At 43.7% G+C, this 25,811-nt stretch overlaps 1 protein-coding gene across 4 annotated transcripts in view; it reads left to right on the top strand.

Annotated features, from left to right (window-relative positions):
• Window positions 1–25,811, top strand: part of EEA1 (early endosome antigen 1) — a 154,247-nt gene that overhangs the window by 55,489 nt on the left and 72,947 nt on the right. For all 4 annotated transcript variants that reach the window (XM_050934256.1, XM_050934246.1, XM_050934273.1 and 1 more), the window contains 2 exons: window positions 12,457–12,573; window positions 22,726–23,064. In XM_050934256.1, the coding sequence (XP_050790213.1) occupies window positions 12,457–12,573; window positions 22,726–23,064 (456 nt within the window). The remainder of the gene's footprint in view (window positions 1–12,456; window positions 12,574–22,725; window positions 23,065–25,811) is intronic.

Genomic DNA, 25,811 nt, shown 5'->3' with positions numbered 1-25,811 from the left:
GTTAACTACATTAAAATAAAATGTTGCTGTCTATGAGAAGTGATATTACATCTAATAGATTTTAAAATCAGTAGCCTGAATTCCACTTAGCTTTTAAAAACTAATAAAATGTGTTTGTGAAAAGTGCTAGATTGAGAACACTGGAAACTGACGCCCTCTACCCATGGAATATATATAGTAATGGTGGTGAAAGCTTCCCCGTGCTTGTGATTCATCCCTGTTCTTGAGGACTCACTTCTGGGGCTGAGAAATTAATTCAGTCTCTGACTATTCAGTCTGTGGAGCATGAGGGAGTTATCTGTATTATTTTCTGACAATCACATTTGCCTCAGTTTACCTGCTGGATATTATGCTGCCTGACTTCATGGAATTAAATGAAAGGAGGCTATTAGGAGGAAACTAATGGGAAATGAAACAAAGACAGAGATAAAATGCTTCCAGAAAGAATACAAAGGGTCCTTAAGGGAAGGGTGAAGGGCCTGTTAATTGGGAAATGCCTGTCTGCCTGGCTTCAACCAGGCTAGCAGGTTAATTTCTCCCAGGCCCAAGCCTGGGATCAAAGGGATACTAAACCATGAAAGGCCTTAGCCTAGAAAGGCAGGGGAGTGAATAGGCAGCAGTGGTTGAAGAGGAGTCTTTATGTACGTCTCCACTATGTTTGGAAATCCATGGTAGCGAGTCTCAAACCCTAGGTCTATAGACATGGACTCGCACTATAGCACTAAAAACAGCAGTGTAGATACTGTAGCTTGGGCTGGAGCTAGGACTCTAAGGCCTGGGTGAGGAGGTGGGCTTCGGCCTCCCCTTTTTACCATGTTAACATGGGCTTCAGAGCCTGAACCTGAATGTCTACAAAACTGTTTTTAGTGTGAGCCCACGTCTATAGACCCGAGCTTTGAGTCTTGCTGCTGTGGATTTTAAAACACAATGTAGATGTACCCTCTGATAGTGAGACACAGACAGAGTGTAGAAGAGGCTGTCTGTCTCTCCCAAACCAGCAGTAGGGGTGGCTGGGCTGAGTGAGACTTATGTAAAACTTGCACAGAAAGAATAAAGTTTAGATAAGACCCAGGGATATAGGCTTTTTATTGTTTTATCTCTTTCTCTACTTGCTGTGCACCCTTGAGTGAATAAACAATTCCTTGTTTTGAAGAAGCTGTTTGAGTCACTTTAATCAGCCTATGTCACTGGCCCTGGAAGAAAAGGCCTTACAGTAGCTAAACACAGTTGAGCCTGTTGTGGTAACACCATTGGTAAACAAAGGGCTGCAGCCAAGAGATCCATTCTGAGAAAGGTAGGATGTGTGGTTCCACCCAGAAAGCGCTGAAGGTAGTAAAACCTGTCACCAGACGGATGCACTCATGAGAGATCAAAAGGGGCCTGAAGCCCAGCTCATCCTGTAACTATAACACAGTCCTTGGTCTTTTTGCTTAGAATTCTGAGAGTGTAGACTGAGAATCTAACTAAAATGGTTTGAGTTCTTAGTGCTATATCTTCTCATGTTCAAAATATTGGTTTCCAGAGAATGTAATTTAAAAAAAAGAGAACTGTGTAGCCTGAAATGAGAGAATAAGAAAAAAAAGTACAGTTTTTAATGGATTTTTTCCTTTAAACACTGAGAAACGAAGTAGTTTTGAGGTGAAAAAATTTACCGTTTCTATATTTGTGGCATTTCTGCTCTAATTGTGGCTTCGTGTTTGTCATCTTGTGCTTGGGTTTTTTGCCCTTCATTGCTAAGGAACTAAATTATCATTTTGGCATTAACTAATTAAAACCGTTGAAAGAATTCTAATTTTTCATATTTAAAAATCATTGATCAAGCTGTATGCTGAGCTCTTCTTTTGCCATTCACCATCTCGCTTTCTTATTCATTGGATATTGTATATTGTGCTTGTTGTGGAGTTATACTTGGAAACATGGCAAGTTGCTCTTTTAGTTAGATTATGAGGATCCCAAAAGCAACTCTATCCCATGTTTAGTTTCTCACTATAGTGAATCCCACATAATATATCTTTTCTGTAGCACTTAAAACACATAAGACTTACTCCAAAAGTCTTTGAAATAATGGACAGATATAGTTAACTTTACACACTGTGCTTAACTTCATTCACTGTGGATAGTCTCACTGCAGTCAAGTTTAGCATGTGTGTAAGTCTTTGCAGGCACTCATTTCGGTTATTTTTATATGGGATAATTGCCTGCATGGCATACAACACCTGCTAGATTGTTGATATAATTTCCAGTGCATATTAACATGAATGGGGGTATTAACATAAATAAATATATGAGTATTTCTGTATAAAGTGCCTTTGTTGTGGTAAAGTCAAGATTATCTCTTTAAATAAAGGCATAGAAAGGTTCTATGAGCTAGGTATATCTCCATATATTATATTATTATAATGTTTGACTATAGATTTTGAAGAATTGTACCTACAACTTTTATCACTTCCTGTTTCCACATTTCATCCATCATTTTATTTTATTTTTTCTGCTTTCTAATGGAGACACTTACATTTGAGGTAATATTTTTGTGAAAGCCTTTTCTCATTACATTGTAATTCTGTAGTCTCAAGGTAACATCAAGAGCTTGTTAAACAGTTCCTGTTTGTTTATGGGTTTATTAATCAAATAAACACATCAGCTAGCAGGTATTTTAAACAGTTATTCAACCTCACTTTGTTGTTGTTTAATAACTAAACATGAGATTTTGTTTTGAACAATGGTTGGCAGAACTATATATTGAAATATATTTACAATAATTCTTCTATGTAGATTCTTATTCTGTTTCTGGTTTAAAAAGCTGCAATAGTGTTTGACAAATTTGTGCGCATTTTTGCATTTGCACTATCACTTCTACAAAATGTCCATATACTTTTCTGGATACTCTCACAAAATAGTATATTTGCAGATTAGAGATCCCATGTTTTTTAGTGACAACTCTGCAACTACAACAGTATAAAGTGTGCCATTATGAAAAGTCAGAGTTAATAGCAACATATATTTTTACAATGAATGCGTTTATACATTCTCTTTGCTCTTCCCAAAAATGTATCCTATTCTATGAACAAGACTGCTTCTTTCTAGTAACTTTTGTTCTACTTCAAGTGGTTGTTCATGTCCATTCAAAGTAGGTGTGCACGCGCTGCGTGCATGCCAGTCGGAAGATTTTCCCCTAGCACCGCCCGTAGGGTTGGCCCTGGCGCTCCCTGGAGTGGCGCCACTGCAGCACCCTATAAAGGGGCACGCAGACTCTCCACTCCCTCAGTTCCTTCTTACCGCCGGTGACAGCTAGCTGGAACTTTGCTTGCTGATAGCAAGTTTAGCAGTGTCCATAAAACCTCGTGTATATAGTTAGTTAGTCTATCTAGATTAGTTGTACATAGTTCTTGATGTTGGGGGTTTCTCCCCCCACCTACTTGTCGCCCCGCCGGGGCATGCCTCGGTCTCCCGGGTTTAAGCTCTGCAAGGACTGCTGAAAGTTCATGTCAAAGAGTGACCTGCACTCTGCTTGTCTGCAGTGCCTCGAGAAGGGCCACCAAAGGGACCGGTGCACTATTTGCAGGGGCTTCCATCCCAGAGCTCTCAAAGATAGAGCACAAAGACTTAGAGTTCTTCTGATGGAGGCTGCTTTGCGGCCACCTTCGGACCCAGAGCTGGCAGACGCGGTGCCCAACACGTCATCGTCGGTGCGGAGCACTCTGGCACTGGCATCAAGACTTAGGGCTCAGCCCAAATCCTCTAAAACCCAGCACTGGAGGGAGTTGGGTCATAAGAAGTTGGCCTCAATGCGGCACCGCTCGCTGTCCCTGGTGCCCGCTAGGAAGAAGAGGTCGGTGAGGGAGCGATTGCCCCACCAGGACCTCCACAGGCCGATGTCGTCTGCGGGTACAAATGGACAGGCTGGGCTATAGCCCCCAGCTGCTCTGTCGACTCCCGCACCGGAGAGAGGGCAGTCGAGTCCGGAGCGACCATCATCCCCGGGCCTTAGCAGAGACATGCATCCCCCCTCGATGCCGGAGGCATTCGAGGCGGCCTCGGACCTGCTGAGACTCCCGGTACCGGCCTCCTCGCGTCGTGGCAGGGAGTTGCCGACCATAGCACATCCCCCAGTACAGTCTAGGGGCAAGCCGGACATGCTGTCGCCTCCCTCTCTGTCCCGCGCCACCCAGGTGGCACTGGACCAGAGAGACAGCTCCTCGCCTTTGTGCCGCTCCCCAGCGACAACGGGTGCTGCTCCCCCACAGGTCCTCTTATTCAGAGATCTCAGAGTCAGAGGTGGACTCCTATCGCTCCAGCCGGTCGCGGAGCAGGAGATCGACTTCGGGTATGAGCCACCAGTGGCACCCACTTCAGTGGCAGCAGCAATGGCAACCGCCCTCTCAGTGGCTGTTTTGGACCCCCTGGGCCTACCACCAGTCCTTGGGCCAGGCGTTTGGTCCTCGCTCCAGGTTGGCCTCGGTCTCCTCAGCATCGATGGCCCCGGCGCAGTTGCCTCCTCCACCGGCACTGTCGCTGGGTAGGGGTGTGCCGCATCTAAATTTACACCCCCTAGCCAGGCATCGGCATCAGCGGCGACCACGGTTCTTGCTCAACAGGTGTTGCCAGACACTCCAAGCTGTTCATTGGCCATCCCGGTACCGGCTGCGGTGCCGCATTTGGAACCGGCACCGGCCCCGCAGCCTCGGTACCATGTGCGCTGGACCCCGAAGGGCTGGAAATGCCGGAGGACGGGCCGATCCAAGTGATTTCCTCCTCTTCTTCCCCGGATGAGGCGGTCACAGACGCGGCCATGGCACCGGCCCTGGAAGACACTAGAGTCCTTCAGCAACTGCTCAGGCGAGCGGCTCAGAGCCTCGCAATCCAGGCTGAGGAAATTGAGGTGGACATAGATCCAATAGTGGACATTCTGGCTCCATCGGGACCATCCAGGGTGACCCTACCGTTGATCAAGACTGTAGAGGACACGTCTCACACCTTGTGGCAAACGCCAGCCTCACTGGCCCCTACTGACAAAAAAACAGAGAGGCGTTATTTTGTGCACTCGAAGGGGCATGAGCATTTGTGCACCCATCGTTCCCCGGACTCCCTGGTGGTAGATGTGGCCAACCAAAGGGAGCGTCAGGGGTTTCAAGGGTTGACGCCAAAGAACAGGGATGCCAAAAGGCTCAACCTCTTTGGTAGAAAGGTGTACTCCATGGCAGGCCTTCAACTACGAATAGCCAACCAACAGGCTGTTGTAAGCCAATATGGTCATAACACATGTTCGGCCATGTCGAAGTTTACTGAGCTCCTTCCCCAGGATTCAAGGGCAGAGTTTTTGGCCTTGGTGGAAGAGGGAAAGCTCATCTCCCGAGCCTCCCTTCAGGCTGCCCTAGATGCAGTGGACTTGGCCTCACGCTCCAGGGCAATAGGTCTGGTCATGAGGTGAGGAGACTGGCTCCAGGTCTCGCGTCTTCCCTATGAGGTCCAGCAGACTATCCTGGACCTCCCCTTCGAAGGGCAGACACTGTTTTCGGACAAAACAGATAAGCGTCTGCATAGTCTAAAGGACTCGAGGACTACACTTCGCTCGCTAGGCCTGCATACCCCAGCAACCCAACGTAGGCAGTTTAGGCCACAAGCGGCCCCACGCCCTTACCAGCCTCAGAATTGTCCAGAGGTTGGGCGCAGATGGGGCAGGAACGGATGGAGCCGCTACCAGCACCACCCCTCCGGCCAGATATCCGGCCAAGCGAGACCATCGTCGGGGCTTAGGCCCCTATTTGATGGTATGGTCGACGGCCTACTGATCAGGACTGCGGAGCCTTCTTTCCCTACCTTTGGGTCACGTCTGTCCCCCTTCTACCATGCCTGGTCCCGAATCACGTCGGACAGTTGGGTGCTTTGCTCGGTAGAAAGGGGGTATTCTATCCAAGTCTCCTCCCTCCCGCCCCACCAGCCCCCTCCCCGTCCCTCTTCAGGGCCACTTCTCATGAGCAACATCTAATTCAGGAAGTGCGGTCCCTCCTCACAGCGGGGGCAGTGGAGGAAGTTCCTCAGGAGCTCGGGCAGAGGCTTCTACTCCCGATATTTTCTAATACCGAAGGCAGAAGGGGTCCTCAAACCCACCCTGGACTTGCAGCGGCTGAACAAGTTGGTGAAAAAGCTCAGGTTCCACATGGTCTCCCTGTCTTCGATCATTCCCTCCTTGGATCCAGGAGATTGGTATGCTGCCCTCGACTTAAAGGACACGTATTTCCGTATTGCCATAATCCCCTGACACTGTTGGTACCTCAGGTTTGTCATGGCCGAAGCCCATCTGCAGTTCACAGTGCTCCCGTTTGGCTTATCGGCGGCACCAAGGGTCTTCACGAAGTGCATGGCAGTCGTGGCGGCCTTTCTACGCAAGCAGGGTATACAGGTATTCCCCTACTTGGATGATTGGCTTATAAAAGGCCGCTCCAAGGAGCACATGGAAGCTCAGGTGCTTTTCATCAGGCAGACCTTCCTCGAGCTCTGCCTCCTCTTAAACGAGGCCAAGTCCACCCTGTCTCCTACCCAAAGGATAGAATTTATAGGGGCGGTTCTGGACTCAACACACGCCAGAGCGTATCTTCTGGAGTACAGGTTCTGGTCCATGTCCGAAATCATTCTCAGTCTGCACTGCGCCCGTCCACCATGGCAAGAAACTGCCTCAAGCTGTTGGGCCACATGGTGGCATGCACCTATGTGGTGAGCCATGCCAGACTCCGGCTCCGCCCACTACAATCCTGGCTAGCGACGGTATACCGTCCGGCCAGGGATCCCCTGGACTCAGTGGTGACTCTTTCCCAGGTGGTGCTGAGCTCTCTCCAATGGTGGCTCGACCTACAGAAGGTGTGCTTGGGTGTTTCCTTTGCCACCCCTCAACCCTCCCTCTCCCTGGTGATGGATGCCTCGGATCAGGGATGGGGTGTGCACTTGGGGGATCTCAGGACACAGGGCTTGTGGTCGCAGGAGGACCTCAAGTTCCATATCAACTTCAGGAAGCTGAGAGCTGTTTGCCTGGCTTGTCTTACCTTCCAATCTCACCTGGCCAGCAGATGTGTCTCAGTCCTCACGGACAACACATCAGCGGTCTTCTATATCAACAAACAGAGGGGTGCATGCTCCTCTCCCTTGTGCAGGGAAGCCCTCGCGCTGTGGGACTTTTGCGTTCAGAATGCTATCCACCTGACGACGTTCTGCCTCCCAGGGGAACAGAACGGCCTGGCAGATGCCCTCAGCTGCTCTTTCTGGGGCCCGAGTGGTCCCTTCGTCGGAACGTAGTGCTCTCAATCTTCCGGCTCTGGGGTCGTCCCCAGTTAGACCTGTTTGCTTCAGAGGAAAACAGGAAGTGTCAGTGGTTTTGCTCCCTCTGGGGCCACAGCCCAGGGCCTCTGTCGGACTCCTTCCTCCTGTCGTGGAAGGAAGGGGTGCTCTACGCCTTTCCTCCATTTCCCTTGATACACAGGGTAATTCTCAAGATCCACAGGGATCATGCCCATGTAATCCTGATAGCACCAGCATGGCCGCACCAACATTGGTACACGTCGCTCCTGCACATGTCCACCAGAGAGCCCCTGATGCTTCCCCTGCTGCTGGACCTGATCACGCAGGACCAGGGATGCCTTCGCCACCCGAACTTGCAATCTCTACACCTCACAGCCTGGTTGCTCCATGGTTGAACCCGATGGAGATGCAATGCTCCCAACAGGTCAGACAAGTGCTGCTCGGTAGCAGAAAACCCTCAACCAAGGCCACCTACTTGGCCAAATGGAAACTCTTCTCCATCTGATCCAGTGGGCGAGGGCAGGAACCATTGTGGGCCCCAATTCCCGTTATCTTAGACTATCTACTGCACTTGATACAGTTGGGCCTTTTCCTCTCCTCGGTTTGAGTTCACTTAGTAGCTATCTTAGCTTTCTACCCGGGAGAAGGGGGCACCTCGGTGTTCGCAAACCCGCTGGTTGGTCATTTCCTTAAGGGCATGGACAGGCTATTCCCGCATGTCCGTCAACCAGCTCCTACATGGGACCTGAACCTGGTCCTCTCCGCCCTCACGGGTCCTCCCTTCGAGCCCCTGGCTTCATGCTGTCTGCTGTATCTGTCATACAAGGTCGCTTTTCTTGTAGCGATCACCTCGGCAAGGAGGGTATCAGAGCTCAGGGCACTGACATTCGAACCCCCGTACACTGTCCTCTATGAGGACAAGGTCCAACTTAGACCTCACCCGACTTTCCTTCCCAAGGTCGTCTCCCAATTCCATATGGGACAAGATATCTTCCTACCGGTGTTTTATCCAAAGCCACACTCTTCCGGTAAGGAGCGGAGGCTGCATTTCCTGGATGTCCGCGGGGCCCTAGCCTTTTATGTTGAACGGACAAAGCCGTTTAGATGGTCGACCCAGCTCTTTATCGCGGTTGCAGCTGGAATGAAGGGGCTCCCGGTCTCCTCTCAGAGGATCTCTTCATGGATCGCAGCCTGCATACGGGAATGCTTTGTATATCCCAAACCCCTATTCCTCCAGTTACGGCCCACTCTGCCAGGGCTCAGGCCTCCTCTGCGGCGTTCCTGGCTCAGATCCCGACTCAGGAGATTTGTAGAGCTGCCACATGGTCCTCCATCCACACGTTCACATCGCACTATGCCATCATGCACCAGGCTAGGGATGATGCTGCCTTCGGTCGTGCAGTACTCCAGTCAGTAGTGACCTCCGACCCCACCACCTAAGGTTAGGCTTGTGAGTCACTTACTTTGAATGGACATGAACAACCACTCAAAGAAGAAAAAACAGTTACTCACCTTTTAGTAACTGTTGTTCTTAGAGATGTGTTGTTCACGTCCATTCCAATACCCACCCTCCTGCCCCTCTGTCGGAGTGCTGGCAAGAAGGAACTGACGGGGTGGAGGGTTGGCGGGCCCCTTTATAGGGCGCTGTAGTGGCGCCACTCCAGGGGGCGCCAGGGCTGACCCTACGGGCGCTGCTAGGGGAAAATCTTCCGGCTGGTGTGCACGCGACGCGCGCACACCTACTTTGAATGGACATGAACAACACATCTCGAAGAACAACAGTTATTAAAAGGTGGGTAACCGTTTTCTACATGCACAAAATAGTGTAAACTTTCATGGGATGTGCTATTCTTTTTCTAAAAAAGGAAACGATCATATTAACATCTGTACTTGTGACCAGAAATCTGTGGCTAGAATAACGTAAGGGAAGGGAAAGCATTTATAACAAATAATGCCATTTGTGCACTATGTATTTCAAAGGTAACACAATGTGCATTTTGTTTTTCTCATTCATCTTTAAAATGCAGAAAGCTGATGTTTCTCCATGGGTATGTCTACACTACGGGATAATTCCGATTTTACATAAACTGGTTTTATAAAACAGATTATATAAAGTCGAGTGCACGCGGCCACACTAAGCACATTAATTCGGCGGTGTGTGTCCATGGTCCGAGGCTAGCGTCGAGTTCCGGAGCGTTGCACTGTGGGTAGCTATTCCGTAGCTACCCCATAGTTCCCGCAGTCTCCCCCGCCCCTTAGAATTCTGGGTTGAGAACCCAGTGGCTGATGGGGCAAAAATCATTGTCACAGATGGTTCTGGGTAAATGTCGTCAGTCATTTCTTCCTCCGGGAAAGCAATGGCAGACAATCATTTCACGCCCTTCTTCCCTGAATTGCCCTGGCAGACGCCATAGCACGGTAACCATGGAGCCCGTTCAGCCTTTTTTTTTTTGCAGTCACGGTATGTATACTGGATGCCGCGGACAGAGGTGATACTCCAGCGCTACACAGCAGCATTCATTTGCTTTTGCATGATAGCAGAGATGGTTACCAGTCGTTCTGTACCATCTGCTGCCAGTGTAATTTGACAATGAGACGACGGTTATCTGTCCTTCTGTGTTGTCTGCTGCTATCGTGGGTGCCCCTGGCTGAGATCGGCCGGGGGCGCAAAAGCAAAACTGGGAATGACTCCCCGAGTCAATCTCTCCTTTATGGTTTCTAAAAATAGAGTCAGTCCTACCTAGAATATGGGGCAAGTGTACTAGAGAACCAGTGTACCAGGGAGCACAGCTGCTCCGTGTCAGATCCCGCAGAAATGATGAGCTACATGCCGTTCACGGGGGGTGCCCCTCCAACAACCTCACCCGTTGCTTCCCTCCTCCCCCAACCTTCCTGGGCTACTGTGGCAATGTCCCCCCCATTTGTGTCATGAAGTTATAAAGAATGCAGGAATAAGAAACAATGACTTGTTAGTGAGATAAAATGAGGGGGAGGCAGCCACCTGGTGCTATGACAGTCCAGGCAGTACAGAATCTTTTCTTTACACAGGAAAGGGAGGGGGCTGATGGAGCTCAGCCCCCAGTTGCTATGATGAGGACGGTTACCAGCCGTTCTGTCTCATCTACTGGGAATGACCAGAAATCATTCCTGTTTTTACCCAGGCGCCCCTGAGGCCAACCAGGGGTATTCAGCAGTTATCAAGCATGTTGTACCGTCTGCCACCGGAGAGGGAAGAGGAGCGGATACTGCTCTTTACTGCCGCAGCATCGCGTCTACCAGCAGCATTCAGTAGACACAGGGTGACATTAAAAAAAAGTCAAACGATTTTTTTTCCCTTTTCTTTCACGTGGTGGAGTGGAGGGGGTACATTGACGAGCTATTCCCTGAACCACGCCGGACAATGTGTTTGAACCTACAGGCATTGGGAGCTCAGCCAATAATGCAAATACTTTTCGGAGACTGCTGTGGACTGTGGGATAGCTGGCGTCCTCAGTACCCCCTCCCTTCCTCCTTCCATGAGCGTCCATTTGAGTCTCTGGTTTCCCGTTACGCTTGTCACGCAGCACCGTGTAGCCTGTAGATTTTTTTTTCAAACGCTTTGGCATTTCGTCTTCTGTAACGGAGCTCTGATGGAACAGATTTGTTTCCCCGTACAGCGATCAAATCCAGTATCTCCCGTATGGTCCATGCTGGAACTCTTTTTGAATTTGGGACTGCATCACCACCTGTGCTGATCAGAGCTCCACGCTGGGCAAACAGGAAATGAAATTCAAAAGTTCACGGGGCTTTTCCTGTTTACCTAGCCACTGCATCCGAGTTCAGATTGCTATCCAGAGCTGTCACAGTGGTGCACTGTGGGATACCACCTGGAGGCCAATGCCGTTGATTTGCGGCCACACTAACCCTAATCCGATATGGTAATACCGATTTTAGTACTACTCCTCACGTTGGGGAGGAGTACAGAAACTGATTTAAAGAGCCCTTGATATCGATATAAAGGGTCTCGCAGTGTGGACGGGTACAGCGTTAAATCGGTTTAATGCTGCTAAAATCGGTTTAAATGCGTAGTGTAGACCAGGCCCATATCTTACTTTGTTGCAGAAAGATTGAAACAAAGAGTAAAAGCAAGTGAATTGGACTTGTTAGCCATTGGATGGTTTGCTTCAGACACATTTTAATTAGGAAGCTCAGTATTAACTCACGTTTTATTAAAAGCAGTTACCTTTGTCTTCCACTTTCAGGACCAGATCATGCCACCTAAATCCATGCATGGAGGGGATCCTCCACACACTTATTTCCTTCCTTCCACATCACCTTGTCCCCTCCCTCACCCTCTCTTTCCCCACTCGCCCTTTCCTCTGTGCCATGCTGAGATTTCTCTGCAGTCTGGGGTCTTTGCTAGGGGAGGGGATGGGGACTGGGTGATGCACATTGTACATCTGTTCCCTCAGAAATGAGCTCTTAAAGATGAGAGCCTAGGGCAGCCATTGCTATCTGTCTAACGTATTATGTCCTCATCACTGTAGTGTCTGAACACCTCACAGTCATTAATGCATTTATCTTTACATCACTCCTGTGAGGTAGGGAACTGTTGTTGTCCCCACTTTATAGATGGGGAAATGAGATTGACGTAGATTAAGTGACTTGTCCAAACTCTCACCGGAAGTCGATGGCAGAACTGGGAACTGAACCTGGTGTCTGAAGTCACTTCTAGTGCCCTATCCACTTGACCATCCTTCCTGGCTGGTTAGAGATCTTGGCAACACTGCTGAAATGGAGCTGAGGGATCCCAGTTCCACTAAGAGTCAGAGCCATTGGAGACACAAGGCCTCCATGCCGATCCTTTGGGATCTGCCAGGTTCGGGGGTGGGCTCCTTGGCCTGTTCCACTTGAGCAGGCAAAAAACCATCTTCCTGATGGGATGATGTAAAAGGATCTCAGCAAGGGGATCCCTCCCCCCCCCCCCCCGCCTCTGGTATTTCCATGGGTACTGATCTGAGCCAAAATTTGCACATATCGTTCATGCTAATTAAAGACACATTCTTTTTTGCAAGCTGGTTTATATTTTGCCCCCACCCCCACCCCAGACCTCCTGTCTATATTTGGGCTATCAATTTAATTGATTATTAATCATAACTGTTTTGTATTTATTTATTTTTTATTAAGGCCACCATAAATCAGCTAAGGGCTGAGCTTGCAAAAGGCCCTCAGGAGGTTGCTGTGTATGTGCAGGAACAGCAAAAACTTCAAAGTTCAGTTAATGAATTAGTACAGAAAAACCAGGTAAGAGTTTTATTATTACTCACATTTGTAAAACTGGTATTTATGTGAAAATGTACAATCTGGTTCTTGTGTCACAAGCTGCATTTCAGAGTGTTAACCAAAGAGTTTAACAATATACATCATTGTGACATCAAAAGTTAAGCCTTTCCTGATTGTTCACTATCCTGATTAGCCTGAAGGGGGTAATAAATTTACAATACTATAGGACACTTGAAAGATTTTATCTTATATTATAACTTTTAAAGATAGTCAGGTCCATTACAGTTATAACTTAATTGTAGTTTTCTAATATCTGCCATTTACACTATATATAGTATTGCGAAAACACACATTAAAAATCATTAGTAAGTTCCCAGAATATTAGGAGATTGGCTTAAAAATAATTACATTTAAAAGGAAATTATATACTTTTGGGGGTTCTTTTTATGTTTCTGAGCCTTTAGGTCACACACAGGTCATATTTTGAAGCTTTTTACAATTGTGAAGGTTGGAAGCTTATTTATTTATTTATTTATTTATTTATTTATTTATTTATTTATTTATTTTATAATAAAAGCTGAGATTCTAAGCTTGAAGATCTAGGGCTTTCAGAAAAACATCAAATATTGCAAAATTTGTGATAAAATCCTGAGCTGGCATCATTGCATATGTAATATATAAATGAATACACATACGTACAATAGAAACTCAGAGTTACGAACACCTGAGTTACAAAGTGACCAATCACACACCTCATTTGGAAGCAGAAATATGCAGCAGCAGAAACAGGGAAAAAAGAAAAGAAAAAGCAAATACACTACAGTACTGTGTTAAATGTAAACTACTAAAAAAAATAAAGGGAAAATTTAAAAAAAAAAAGATTTGACAAGACAAAGAAACTGTTTCTGTGCTTGTTTCATTTAAATAGAGATGGTTAAAAGCAGCATTTTTCTTCTGTGTAGTAAAGTTTCAAAGCTGTACTAAGTCAATGTTCAGTTGTAAACTTTTGAAAGAACAACCATAACGTTTTGTTGAATTATGAACATTTCAGAGTTATGAACAACCTCCCTTTCCAAGGTGTTTGTAACTTTGAGGTTCTACTGTATTCCCTAAAGAAGAAGTGGGGGAAAAATAATAAAAGGAGACAGAAGAGAGAGAGGAGACTGGAAAACAAATCAGATAACTTTTTCTACAAATTTATGGTTGTTTCTCCATTATAACGCATGTTTGTGTACATATAAAACATTTGAATGTATTTGTATTATATGGTGACAGGTTTCCGAGTGGTTGCCATGTTAGTTTGTATCAGCAAAAAGAAGGAGGAGAACTTGTGGCACCTTAGAGACTAACAAATTTATACACAAAAGAATAAATGGACACAGATCAGACGTCAAGAATTATAACATTCAAATACCGGAGAACACTTCAGCCTCCCCGGTCACTTGATTACAGACCGCAAAGTTGCAGTACTCCAACAAAAAAACTTCAAAAACAGACTGCAACGAGAAACTGCAGAATTGTAATTAATTTGCAAGCTGGACACCATGAAATTAGGCTTGAATGAAGACTGGGAGTGGATGGGTCATTACACAAAGTAAAAACTATTCTTCATGCTAATTTCCCCCCCCTTCTGTTACTCACAGCTTCTTGTCAACTATTGGAAATGGGCCAACCTGATTATCACTAAATAAGTTTTTTTTTCTCCTGCTAATAGCCACCTTAATTGATTACTCTCATTAGAATTGGTATGACAACACCCATTTTTTCATGTTCTCTGTGTATATATGTCTTCCTACTGTATTTTTCACTGCAGGCATCCGATGAAGTGGATTTTAGCCCATGAAAGCTTGTGCTCAAATAAATTTGTTAGTCTCTAAGGTGCCACAAGTACTCCTCATTCTTTTTGTATTATGTATGATTATAATTTTCTGTGTTTGTTTGTTTGTTTATTTATTTATGTGGTGGCAACATTAGTAGTTTAGGGTAGGCCTGTGAAAGAATTCTCCTCACTTGTTGGAATTATTAATATTTGAAATTATTTATATTAATGTGGGAAATCACCAAACTCTAATTTAACCACAAATTCCTTTATTAAATCCAAAGTCCAAATGGTGTGTGTACAATTGCTCCAAACATGCCTAAAGAGTCTCAATAATAAGCAGTTTACTACATCCAAATAGTAACAAAACATTTATAAAGATTTGGTCAAGACATTTATAAATGGGTTAAACCCAAGGATGCTTAGAACTATATTTGTTGGCTCCAGTGTGGTCAGGCAAGTAGTGGCAATGAATCCTTTGAGTTTACTTTTTTTTATACTCTTCAACAAATAAGTACTGTCATTGCAAATTACTAACTTCAGTTAAAACCAATTTAAGACAATGCCCCCTTATTTCTAGTCCTTATTCAGATAAGATTTACAGCTTCCTTTGCTCCCTTCCTTCTTGCAGTCTGACAGTTTGTTCTGGATTTGCACGGACTTTAATGCTGGTGTGTGGGGTGGGAAGGGCCATGCTGGCTTATTTTAAGACAGATTCTTTTTGTCTTATTTAAAACCATTTGCACTCACCCCTATTGGTCAGAGGCCTTCTTTTTAGAAGCTTTTCCTTTATATAATTTGTTATTCTTTGAACAGACATCTTCCTTATTTTATTCCGTGTGTCCTTATCCTTATTATTTTCAAGTCTTTCCTTCTACTTGCTAATCAGGGCCTTCCTTTACAACACATATATCTTTTCGTAATCAAACTCAAGCTAACAGTGATTCTTTAATTTCGTGTTTATTGAACACTACCCCAAACCTAACCAATCGCTGTCTACCAGTATTTATTTATTTTTGGCCAAATTATGACCTAGCTAATGCAGTGGTGTAGAGGTGTCCATATACAGATAGTAGTGCTGAAGGGGAAGCAGACTCTGCAGAACTATCATGTCCTGCCTTTATGCAGCTAAGTGGGAAGGGCAGAAGAAGGCAAAGATAGGTTAGAGCTGTGCCAGCGTGTTGGGGAGCATACACTGCTTCCTCTGGGTAAAGGCCCATCATGATTTACTCTCTTCTTGGAGCATCAGGGAGACTCCTGGGGCAGGAGTAACAATGTGCTGCCCATTCCTTTGAACTCATGGCAAAGTCGCAATTGAGCCGTTTATTGTCATATCACTCTGCACTAATGATTTAGTGAAGGGCTGCACCTTCAAGTTAACTGACACATTTGACATAAGAATGTATATTGCGGGCTATCCAGGTCCCCCCCACCTTCCTGCTGCAAAAGTGATCCTATATCTATGTTTGTATCTCAGTGTAAGCGCATGTGCAAGTGTGTGTTTCTGTGTATGGGTTTATATATAGAGAACACCATAGATGTGGTAGTTGTAGCCATGTGCTCAATTAACATGACTGCCTCACTTGCACTCTGCTTATGAATGCATCTCAACTGGGCTTTTCAGTTGTCTCTTTAAAAAAAGTATTTTATCCAAGTTCTTATACTTTACACTTCACCATGATATCAGAATGCCTATTTTATTTGTATATATAATACTGTATAATACTGTATAAAATATGCAGAGAACACACAATGTTGTGGTGTAGTGTAAAGGATTTATTAGCAAGAATTTGAGATGGCACATTATTCATTAGCAGGGAAGCCTGAGGAAGTTATACAGGTCTGAACATGTCCTGAGGAAAACTTTATTCCCTACCAACCCGTCATGTTTTTGCACATGTCACACGGGTTAATAAAAAAAAAAATTTTAAGGTTTTTTACTGGGACTTTTTTTAAAGAGACAACTGAAAAGTGAGCGATTCACTTGCCCCGAGTCCAACTGTACAGGGCAGCCTCAGAGTAAGCCACAAAGAACCCTAAAAGTGACCTAGAAGAGTTTTATCTAAAATCAGCGGGGCTTTGAAACTGGATAACTTGAGACCTTTCATAATTAGAATCAAATGCTGATTCCCACTGTGAAGCTGGGATTCTCCTTTTTTCTGTGGTATAATGCTCCCATTTACAGTTCTATGGAGTCGCAACACATTGAACTTTAAACATATTACATTCCAGGAGTACTGCTTGTGATTTTAGAGGGGAAACTCCCCAAGTCAAGGAAATAAAAAAATATTTATCTGGCAGGTTAACATGGCTGTTTAAATCTATTTAATGATGAGGAAAATCAGAAATAAGCCCAGTTGAGATGCATTCATGAGCAGAGTGCAAGTGAGGCAGTCATGTTAATTGAGCACATGGCTACAACTACCACATCTATGGTGTTCTCTATATATAAACCCATACACAGAAACACACACTTGCACATGCGCTTACACTGAGATACAAACATATATAAAATCAGATATAAAATGTAATCACAACTCATGTTTAGTTAGTGTAGTTAATGAAGCATTTCAGTGTGTTATTAAACATCTCTATTATTTTGCAAGCTACATTCCTTTTTCTCATCAGCTGTAGCCTGCATGAGTGAAGTAATTTATTCCTCCTCTGTGGAGGTGCAGCATTTTTTCCAGTGCTCTCTATTTATTTCACCAATGGAATAATGTCTTGTGAATAAATCCAAGACATGTTTAGTGTATTTGGCAAATCATTCAACATATAAAAGACAGGCTTTTCTTTTTTCTCTAACTTCATTTTTTTTAGATGTTACATATTTTCCCCCCTCACAGTTGCTTTTGTAATTCCACATTGCCAAAAAATTTGGATAAATTCCCCCTGCAAAGGATAATGCTCCACTGAATGTTTTATTGTATTATCTACTATTCTGCCAAAACAAAACTGGGTCAAATCAATATGGAAAATGTTCGGGTCAAGTTTGTGTGCTGTCTAGATGCTTTTCTTTGTTTGCGTACTCCCACAATGTCTGTCTGTGTGTGTATGTGGAGATAAAGCAAGACCAAATATGGAATTCAGTTGTGATGGAGCACTTCCTTAGAAGGATGAATCATAGTTCTTGGTGTGTGGCTGGCAGAGTAGTTATTATATAGCACATTGCCCAAATAGTGTCTTGGGAAAGGAAGCATATTCATATTTAGGAAAATAGAACATAGAATGTCAGTGGGAGGCAGGGACTGAGACCAAACACTGTAGTTTAGTGTAGTTTAATGTAGAAATAACATTTGCCAAGGAATATAGTAAAATGCAGTTTAAAATTTCTTTATACTTCCCTTGTGATAGCATGATGTAAATCTGAGGCAGACCTATAATAGATAGTGAGAGTTAGCATCTTATTCCACTTCCGCAAACCAGCAGAGTTTAATCGTATATGAAGAATACATTGAAACTGATACACAATACATTTAATTCACCATATTTAATGGAATGACAGCAGATTGATGAATAAGATGACTAATCTGTAGTCAAAATAGGAAGATAACTCTGAAATCAAGGGATGAGTCCTCAGCTATGTTGAGTTCATGCTCAGTGCAGTTGAGGAGATGGTGTGGGAGGGGTGGCTCCAAGCCACCTTTTGACTCCCCCAGTCCTAGGGCTGTCAGAGCTTAAATGACCCACAAAGTGACTTATAGCAGCCTAAGAGTGCTCTAATGTGCAGCATCTGAAGTAGCCTCTGAAAACCACTCTGTCAGCAAAGGACTGGCTAGAGTACTGTGTTCCTTGGCCATGCCCCTGACTTGCCCTCACTCCAGTAAACCTTATACTGGGTGTGAGTGGGCTGGAATCATCAGCTGCTCCTATAGGGCAGCTTTCCTGATACCTTGTACTGTCCTGTGTTGAAGGTCTGGCCACAGAACTAGAAAAGTTATGAAAAGCTCCTTAAATGATGCAGAAACTTTACTTTTAATCTCCTTGTAAACTTGGGGGCTTTGAGCATTGGCCTGCTAAACGCAAGGTTATGAGCTCAATCCTTGAGGGAGTGAGCTGGGGAAAAAATCTGTCTGGGCATTGGGCCTGCTTTGAGCAGTGGGTTGGACTAGATGACCTCCTGAGGTCCTTTCTAACCCTGATATTCTATGATTCTGGGCACTTTTGGAAAAGATAGAAAACAGATATTCATGCAGAGTGGAGTATATTGGGTTTTAGTTTGTATGCCCATTAAGATTCCAGCATAGCCCCGGACAGTCTCTTTGTGTATGCATCCAGATGTTGAGATCATGTAAAGTCTGATTTAGAAGAATGTTATTCTTACAGTGATATCTTCCAGCAGCTGCATCACAATGAGGAGTGACAAATACATAAATGCAGGCCTTTAACTTAGAAGAGGAATCTACTTCTTCTAATTTTTCAAGTAAAACAATGAACTCTGAGAATAGTAGGAACTCGTGAGGAAGGACACAGACATCTGGAATTTAGATCAAGTGGCTGCAACTCTATTAATCCCATAACAGGATAATTTATCAGGCTAGCCTGTGTTGACCACAGTGGAAAATGGTAGAAGGCAACAGGCACTGTATTTGTCACATGGATTCTCCCCCTCTTTTTATAGCTCAAATTCAGAGCATCACAGTTCCAGGGATCAAATTGCTTGTATAAAACCAAGGCCCCTTAGAGCGTGCATTACTCCCAAGGCCTATAACGGCCTATTGCCCAGAACAGCCTAATGATAGAAAAAACAATAAACCTGTTAGTATGGCTCAGGCTTCCCTGCAAATCTAGCCCTTTTTCCCAAGAAAGGTGTGTTAATGGGAAAAGGGCTTCATCTGAAACCTCCTGCCAGAGCCTTTCACCTCTGCCTCCCCACTGCCAGAGCTCTTCCTTGTTGCTTTGTGAGAGCCTTTCCTGCTGCCTCAGGTTTTCCCTGCTATGGGGAACAACTCCTGCCATTTTGAGGCACCTATAAGCTACTGTGCTAAAAGTAGCAATGTAGACACAGGAGGCACTGCTTGGGACTGTAGGGAGCTGTGTAGAGTATATGCCCTAAGGTTCTGGAGTGTCTTTATTCATCTAAATATTGCCTCACTATCTACTGCCTCACTATCTACACTGCTGTTTATACTCATGCTGTGGGGCATACAGTGTATGTTCTCTACACACTGCTTTAAGTTTAGACATAAGCTCAGGTACAAGTGATAATACTTCAAATAAATGTTAATTGTTAACTGTTTCACTATTCATCAAAGCATGGAAGGAGTGAGAGGAAGTATATTAAGCAGATGTACACAATCTCCTCTTGAGTGACTGCTCATTTTGGCTAGGTGTTAGAATGCGTGGAGGGTTGAAGGGGAACATGTTTTGTTTTCCTGAAGGGGAGCTGCAGTTTCAAAAGTTTGGGAAATACTGCAATAAAGCAATTATAAATGCCACTTTATTATGTGGACATAATATCTAATATCCTGAGACCAACGCAGCAGTAATGGCACTGCACACATCATGATGTGCCTTTCTCAGTGTTAATTCAAAATTAAACTATGCCAGGGATCTCTCTTCAAGTTCTGTGATTCATCTTTAAGGTGCATGAAAAGTGTCTCATTACTTCTTTGCAGCACCTTTACATTGATTACTATTAAAATACCTTCTAAGGGTTACAAAGGTATTGTGATAATCCACGTATGAAACTGCTGTAATGCTGTTATAAATATGCATATTAGAAATCAGGTGGTGAAAAAGGCATTGTGCTGTGCTGGTGCGCCTATGCTGAACCTGTTTTCCTGTGTTAAGAAGGCTAGCTAGAGTTTTTGTTTTTCTAAAGGTTAAAACATACTAATTCACACCATAAACTCAGGGTGAAATTCTAGTACCATTGTAGTCAATTGGCGTTTTGCCACTGATACCATTGGGGCCAGAATTTTACCCGTATAACCTTCAAAACAGATATTCTGTATGTACTGTTTATTATTATATATTGCATATATAATACATATTATAATATAATCATGTAACTAAAAATAGTTATTTTGTTTTTCTAGAACTGTTGTGGAAAATGTTATTACCAGGCTAGAATTCATATTCAAACTTCAGCCTGGAGCAAATTTTCTTGGCCAAGTTGTAAGCCTTAGAAAGTATATTTTATAATGGAAACTCTGAGAGGGCTATAATTGTATTCATTCTAATGTGAGCTGCTACTGCCAAGCCATTTGCCAGATTGCAACATAACTTAAAAGCTGACGTACTGAAGAATAACTCTCCCCTCCCTCCAAACTCATTAAAAAGCAAGTAAAATAGTATAAAAGGACTTTGTCCTTTTTAAATTTGATGAAATTTAATAGTTGTTAAACTCTGTATCCTGAAAATTAGTCTTGAATAGTGTTTTAATTTTCTGTTAAACTAACCAAAGCATAATCAATTTGGGATTGGTACCTAGATGCTATGAAGAAGTGTGCTTTAAAAATGCCCGGCATAGCTAGGATTACAGTTCTTTCTGTGTCTTCTCTTGAGCCTATATATTCTAGGAATTGCAGAACATAAACTACCATCTGATGCTTTCGACACTAAACTTGTGAGTGCTGGGATTTTTCAAGCTACCAGCCAGCTGAATTCTTAGAAATGTTTTGTTTAAAGAGAATCTGAAAAACAGAGTATCCAGTTAAACTGCGGGGAGAACATTGGTAACTGAAAGATGCACACAGAGATGCTATGATGGGACAGGAAGTTAAGAATTCAGTTATATCTACATGGGGATTTTAGGGAGACAGTGAATTCCCAGAGCTGGAATTTTACTGTGACACCCAGGAAGACAGTTGATGCATTTCAGAAAGTGCCATTGGCCATTTAAGGACAGTGGTTAAGGTCTTGGCTTTAGTTCTGTCTTTGAAAGATGGCACCTCCAGCAGGAAAATGGCCTCTGTTGCTGAGGGATTGATCAGTACTGATTCAAAGGCCTTACTACTTGCAAAATGAATTTTGTTAAAGTGTGGTGAGAAAAATTTGAGACTCCAGAGCTCCTCTTCACTAAAAGGCCAGTCTAAATTTGTGGTATGTTCAAATTAAAAACAAACAACCCTCCTGAGCTGATGTGTATGCAGAGTTTTATTTTCTGACAGAAAAGTCTGGCTTGAGGGAGTTAGCTGATGTGTGTTAGTAGAACACTAACATGTTAAAACGGGCTAAATTCTGAATCATGTTATGAGTTTGCTGGTGTCATGCTATTATCATTTTTTAATGTTGCATGCGGCACTCATTTTGGCATTCTCTGTTCAAGAGAAGCTCATAGAATATCAGGGTTGGAGGGGACCTCAGGAGGTCATCTAGTCCAACCCTCTGCTCAAAGCAGGACTAATCCTCAGACAGATTTTTGCTCCAGATCCCTAAATGGCCCCCTCAAGGATTGAGCTCACAACCCTGGGTTTAGTAGACCAATGCTCAAACCACTGAGCTCTCCCTCCCCCTCAAGAAGGGTTACGACCGTTCCTGGATGGGCTCAAACCACCATCCTTTTGGTTAACAGCTGAATGCGCTGACCCATTGCACCCCAGAGACACATACTTTGAATATTTGAGGATGTTGCACTTCTCTTGAGATGTGATAGGGCAAAATGAGGAAACTTCTTGAAAAAGTGAGGTCATGATGCCTTATACCAGTGATTTTCAACCTGTGGTCCATGGCCCCCGGTGGGTCCACAGATTGTCTTAGATTTCCAAAGGGATCTGTACCTCCATTTGAAAATTTTTAGGAGCCTGCAAATGAAAAAAGGTTGACAGCTACTGCCTTACACAGAATTACAGGTGAAGCAGTGTCCCACAAATTTAAACGTACAGAGAAGTATATGAAAGGGAGAGGTACCTCTGACATGCAAATAATTTTTAGCTGTCACAAAGCAATTTGCCAAACACATGCGTGAGCTTGTAGTAACATAGAAGCTCAGTTGTTTCACTAAAACAAACCAGTCTTCAAGATGTAGAAATAATGGCAACGGAATCGGCTACCAGAAGATGAGGAAAAGGGCTTATGTAAGTAGCAAAGGAAAAGTGTTAGTTTAGCCCAGAAAGCAACTTTACTGAGCACAGTTTAAAATATATAGAGAGCAAGGGAGCCTGAAAATGGGAATTATAATTGTAATGGTATGCTATATGGACTCTGGCATTGACTGCTATAATATGAAATAGAAATTAAAATATAGAATTATTGACAGACTTATTTCATGTCTCAACTCAATTTTGGAGATGATTATTATGAGACTTGTTCATTGCTCTGCATAAACTCTTGTGAGGAAATGTGAGTAATAACAGTTGATCAGATGCAAGCAGAATTGTAATTTAATTTCCATTTAATTGCTGTTATAGAGTCTGACAGAAAAGCTGCTGAAGAAAGAACTTGATTACACCCAGTTAGAAGAAAGGCAATATGAAGAATCAGTGAGTAAAAAAAATATGCAGGCAAGCCTTCACGAAAAGGACCTGGACCTGGAGCAGCTTAGAGCAAAGTTGTCTGCCTCTGAAGCCTCATTGCAGAGGTTACAGACAGAACTGGGTGAGAAGGGGGAAGCAAGCCACAAACTTAAGGAAGAATTGTCAGAAATAGAGACAAAGTATCAGCATCTCAAGGCAGAGTTTAAACAGCTGCAACAGCAGAGAGAGGAGAAAGAGCAACATAGCCTACAACTGCAGAGTGAGCTTAATCAGGTGCGATTCCTTCAAAAACAGTGTTTTCATTCATATTCTTCTTCTCAGTACTACACTTTTCTCTATATTTTTGTGTATATGTAATATAGAGCTTCTGTGTGTGTCTGTAATATCTACATTTAAAATCTCCGGGAACTACAGTGCTGTGTGTGTGTGTGTACATTTGTTTATTGAAGGGAAAAAATGCAAACATGCTGCTAAATGTGTATTTCCTGGCTGTTATAAATGAAAAATAAATCTCAAGTGTCATGTTTTGGCACGTTAGAGAAGTAAGCAAAGAACACAAAGAAAGATGAGGTAAAGATAAAAGAGGGAGTACAGAAACTTACTCTGATCAGTACTATCACACCTGAAACTAGTTATAGGGCCAGACACTTAGTTGGAGCAAGTTGACGTAGGGTTGTGCTCGCTTACACCAGGGTGAGGGTCTGGTCCATAATTCATATAATTTTAGTTTTGTATCTCTAAGATTACTAATGCTGTTTAAAATAATTAAATTTTCTTCTCTCTGTGAAAGGAACCTCTAATTCCTTTAACCTTGTAAATAGTTCTTTATAAGTAGCTTTCCGTTTTTTAAGAATAATACTCTTCTTAAAATAAATTAGCCTTCGAGCTTATTTATTGTTTTCAGAGGGCTTGTCTGCATTGTGCCTTAATCCACATCAGCTGGAGTGTAAGTTTTAATGCATGCTGCTCGGTCAGGAACTCGCTGGCATATGTGGATCCTGCGGGTGTACACTAAAAGTTCCCTAGTGCATGTTAATATAGTCCCATTTCAAACAGCACTACATTAACATCCACTGAAGAACTTCTAGTGTGCACCTGCAGGGTCCACACAGGTCAGTTAGAGTGCAACATGCTGGTGCATGTTAGAATTCACAGCCCAGCTGATGCAGACTAAGGCACTGACTGGACAAGCCCTGAGAGTCAGAGAAATCAATAATTTCCAAATTCATCATACCGTTACTCTTGAATACGGATCTTGGGACACATCTGTGATATTCCTGTTGGAAGTTCTTCGGTAACTGACCATTGTCTCTCTCCACCTTCCCCCCCCCTTTTGTTTTGTTTTGTTTTGTTTTGTTTTGTTTTGTTCTAATCATGTTCTTCTCCTGACTCTAGGTGTGAAGTATTAGCAAAAGAAAATGTCACTTAGATTGTTTAGTTTTCTTGCCAGATATAAAAATGGGTCAAGCCTTCCTCATGTGTCTAAAAGTTTTCCAAGGCTGTAAATAACAAGGAGCAAGTAATATTGTTTCTGCTGGCTCAGAGTAGAGTAAGTTATAATGGGATGAAGTAGTACAAAAGAAAGTTTTGGTTGAATATTGTGGAAAGTTTCCTAGTTGTAAAGCTTGTTAGACTGTAGGATAGTACAGAAGTAGTAGTGGAAATCCCATCATTTGATTTCTTAAAAAATGTACTAAGCAGGGAATGTATTATAGAGAAGAGCTCCGCATGACTAGAGGAACAACAGAAAGTCCTAATAGTTTTTTTCAATTTCTAATGTCTGGATCTGTGATTTGAGCTTTATATTGGGATGCATATAGTGAATAGTCCCATAATCCTTTCACGTGCTAAATCCTATGGAGTATAATCAGAGTTACTTTCACAGAGCCGTGGGATTGACCCACTGTTATTCAGTGTTAGATTAAAGTTGACTTTGAGGTGCAGTTTTGTTTGATCTTTTTGTTGGGTGCCTCTTTGTGTGTTGTATGTGAGATCAGAGAGATGTTTGTGTTTCAAGAATAACGCTCAATCCTTCAATAAGAAATGTGTGGCTTATTCCAGCTTGGTTTACCTTACTTTTAGGCCTGTGCTTTTACAGCTTTCCCTTTTTCATGAAGTAATTTAAATAAATATGTTGGCTTGAAGCCCATCCACAAGCCAGCAATAAATTACATCTTAACCCTATGCATGCATACTTTCTACTGGAATCTCCTGTGGTTTGGCAAGAATCCAAATTAAAAAAAAAAAAAAAAGCTGATGCTTAGAGATGTGATGAAGTTTGAAGTTTCATCCATATGCTTAGGAATCCTGATGGGTGACATTGCAGCCATCTTCCTAGACCGCAAAGAATGCAATTTCCGAAAGCATAACCAACTGGCAGAGTTCAGCTGGAAACTGGTTTCAGCCTAAGAGGGCATGCTCCAGCTAAGTAGGGCTTGTGAAAGGATTTTTGGTGGGGAAAAAAAACTTGGATTGCCTAGTAAATTTCTAGGAAAGGAAGTATAGATGACACACATCCTTCAGTGATACCATCAGAAGGGAATTCAGTCCAACCAAGAAAACCTGCCTGAAGGGGGATCACTGGAGTGCCCAAGATTGTTTATTGAGACCAGTGGTCCCCAAACTGTGAAGCACGCCCCTGTAGGGGGGCATGGAGGAATACTGGGGGGGCACGTGTGGCAGGACTCAGGCCAGTCTTCACAGGAGCGGAGAAGAAGCACCACCCATCCCTGCTCTGCCCCAGCTCCCTTCCTGCCCCGCCCCAGCCCTACCTGGGCCCTGCTCCTGACTGCAGTTCTACGCCTGGCCCCAACCATGGTTCCTGGCCACGGCCCTGCTCCTGGGCCCTCTCTGGTTCCTGACCATGGCTGTGTGTTTGTGTGTGTGCATGTGTACCAGTTAAGGGGTGGGGGGCATCAGCAAAAAAGATTTGGGGACCACTGATTTAGACATGGTGGAGGGAGGACTTCAGGGTGGATTGAGAGATTCGGAGTCTATTCATGATAGAGTAACTGGTGATT

Source organism: Gopherus flavomarginatus, chromosome 1, assembly GCF_025201925.1.
Source record: "Gopherus flavomarginatus isolate rGopFla2 chromosome 1, rGopFla2.mat.asm, whole genome shotgun sequence".
Taxonomy (NCBI): Eukaryota; Metazoa; Chordata; order Testudines; family Testudinidae; genus Gopherus; species Gopherus flavomarginatus.
This window is presented reverse-complemented; position numbering and strand designations above follow the sequence as displayed.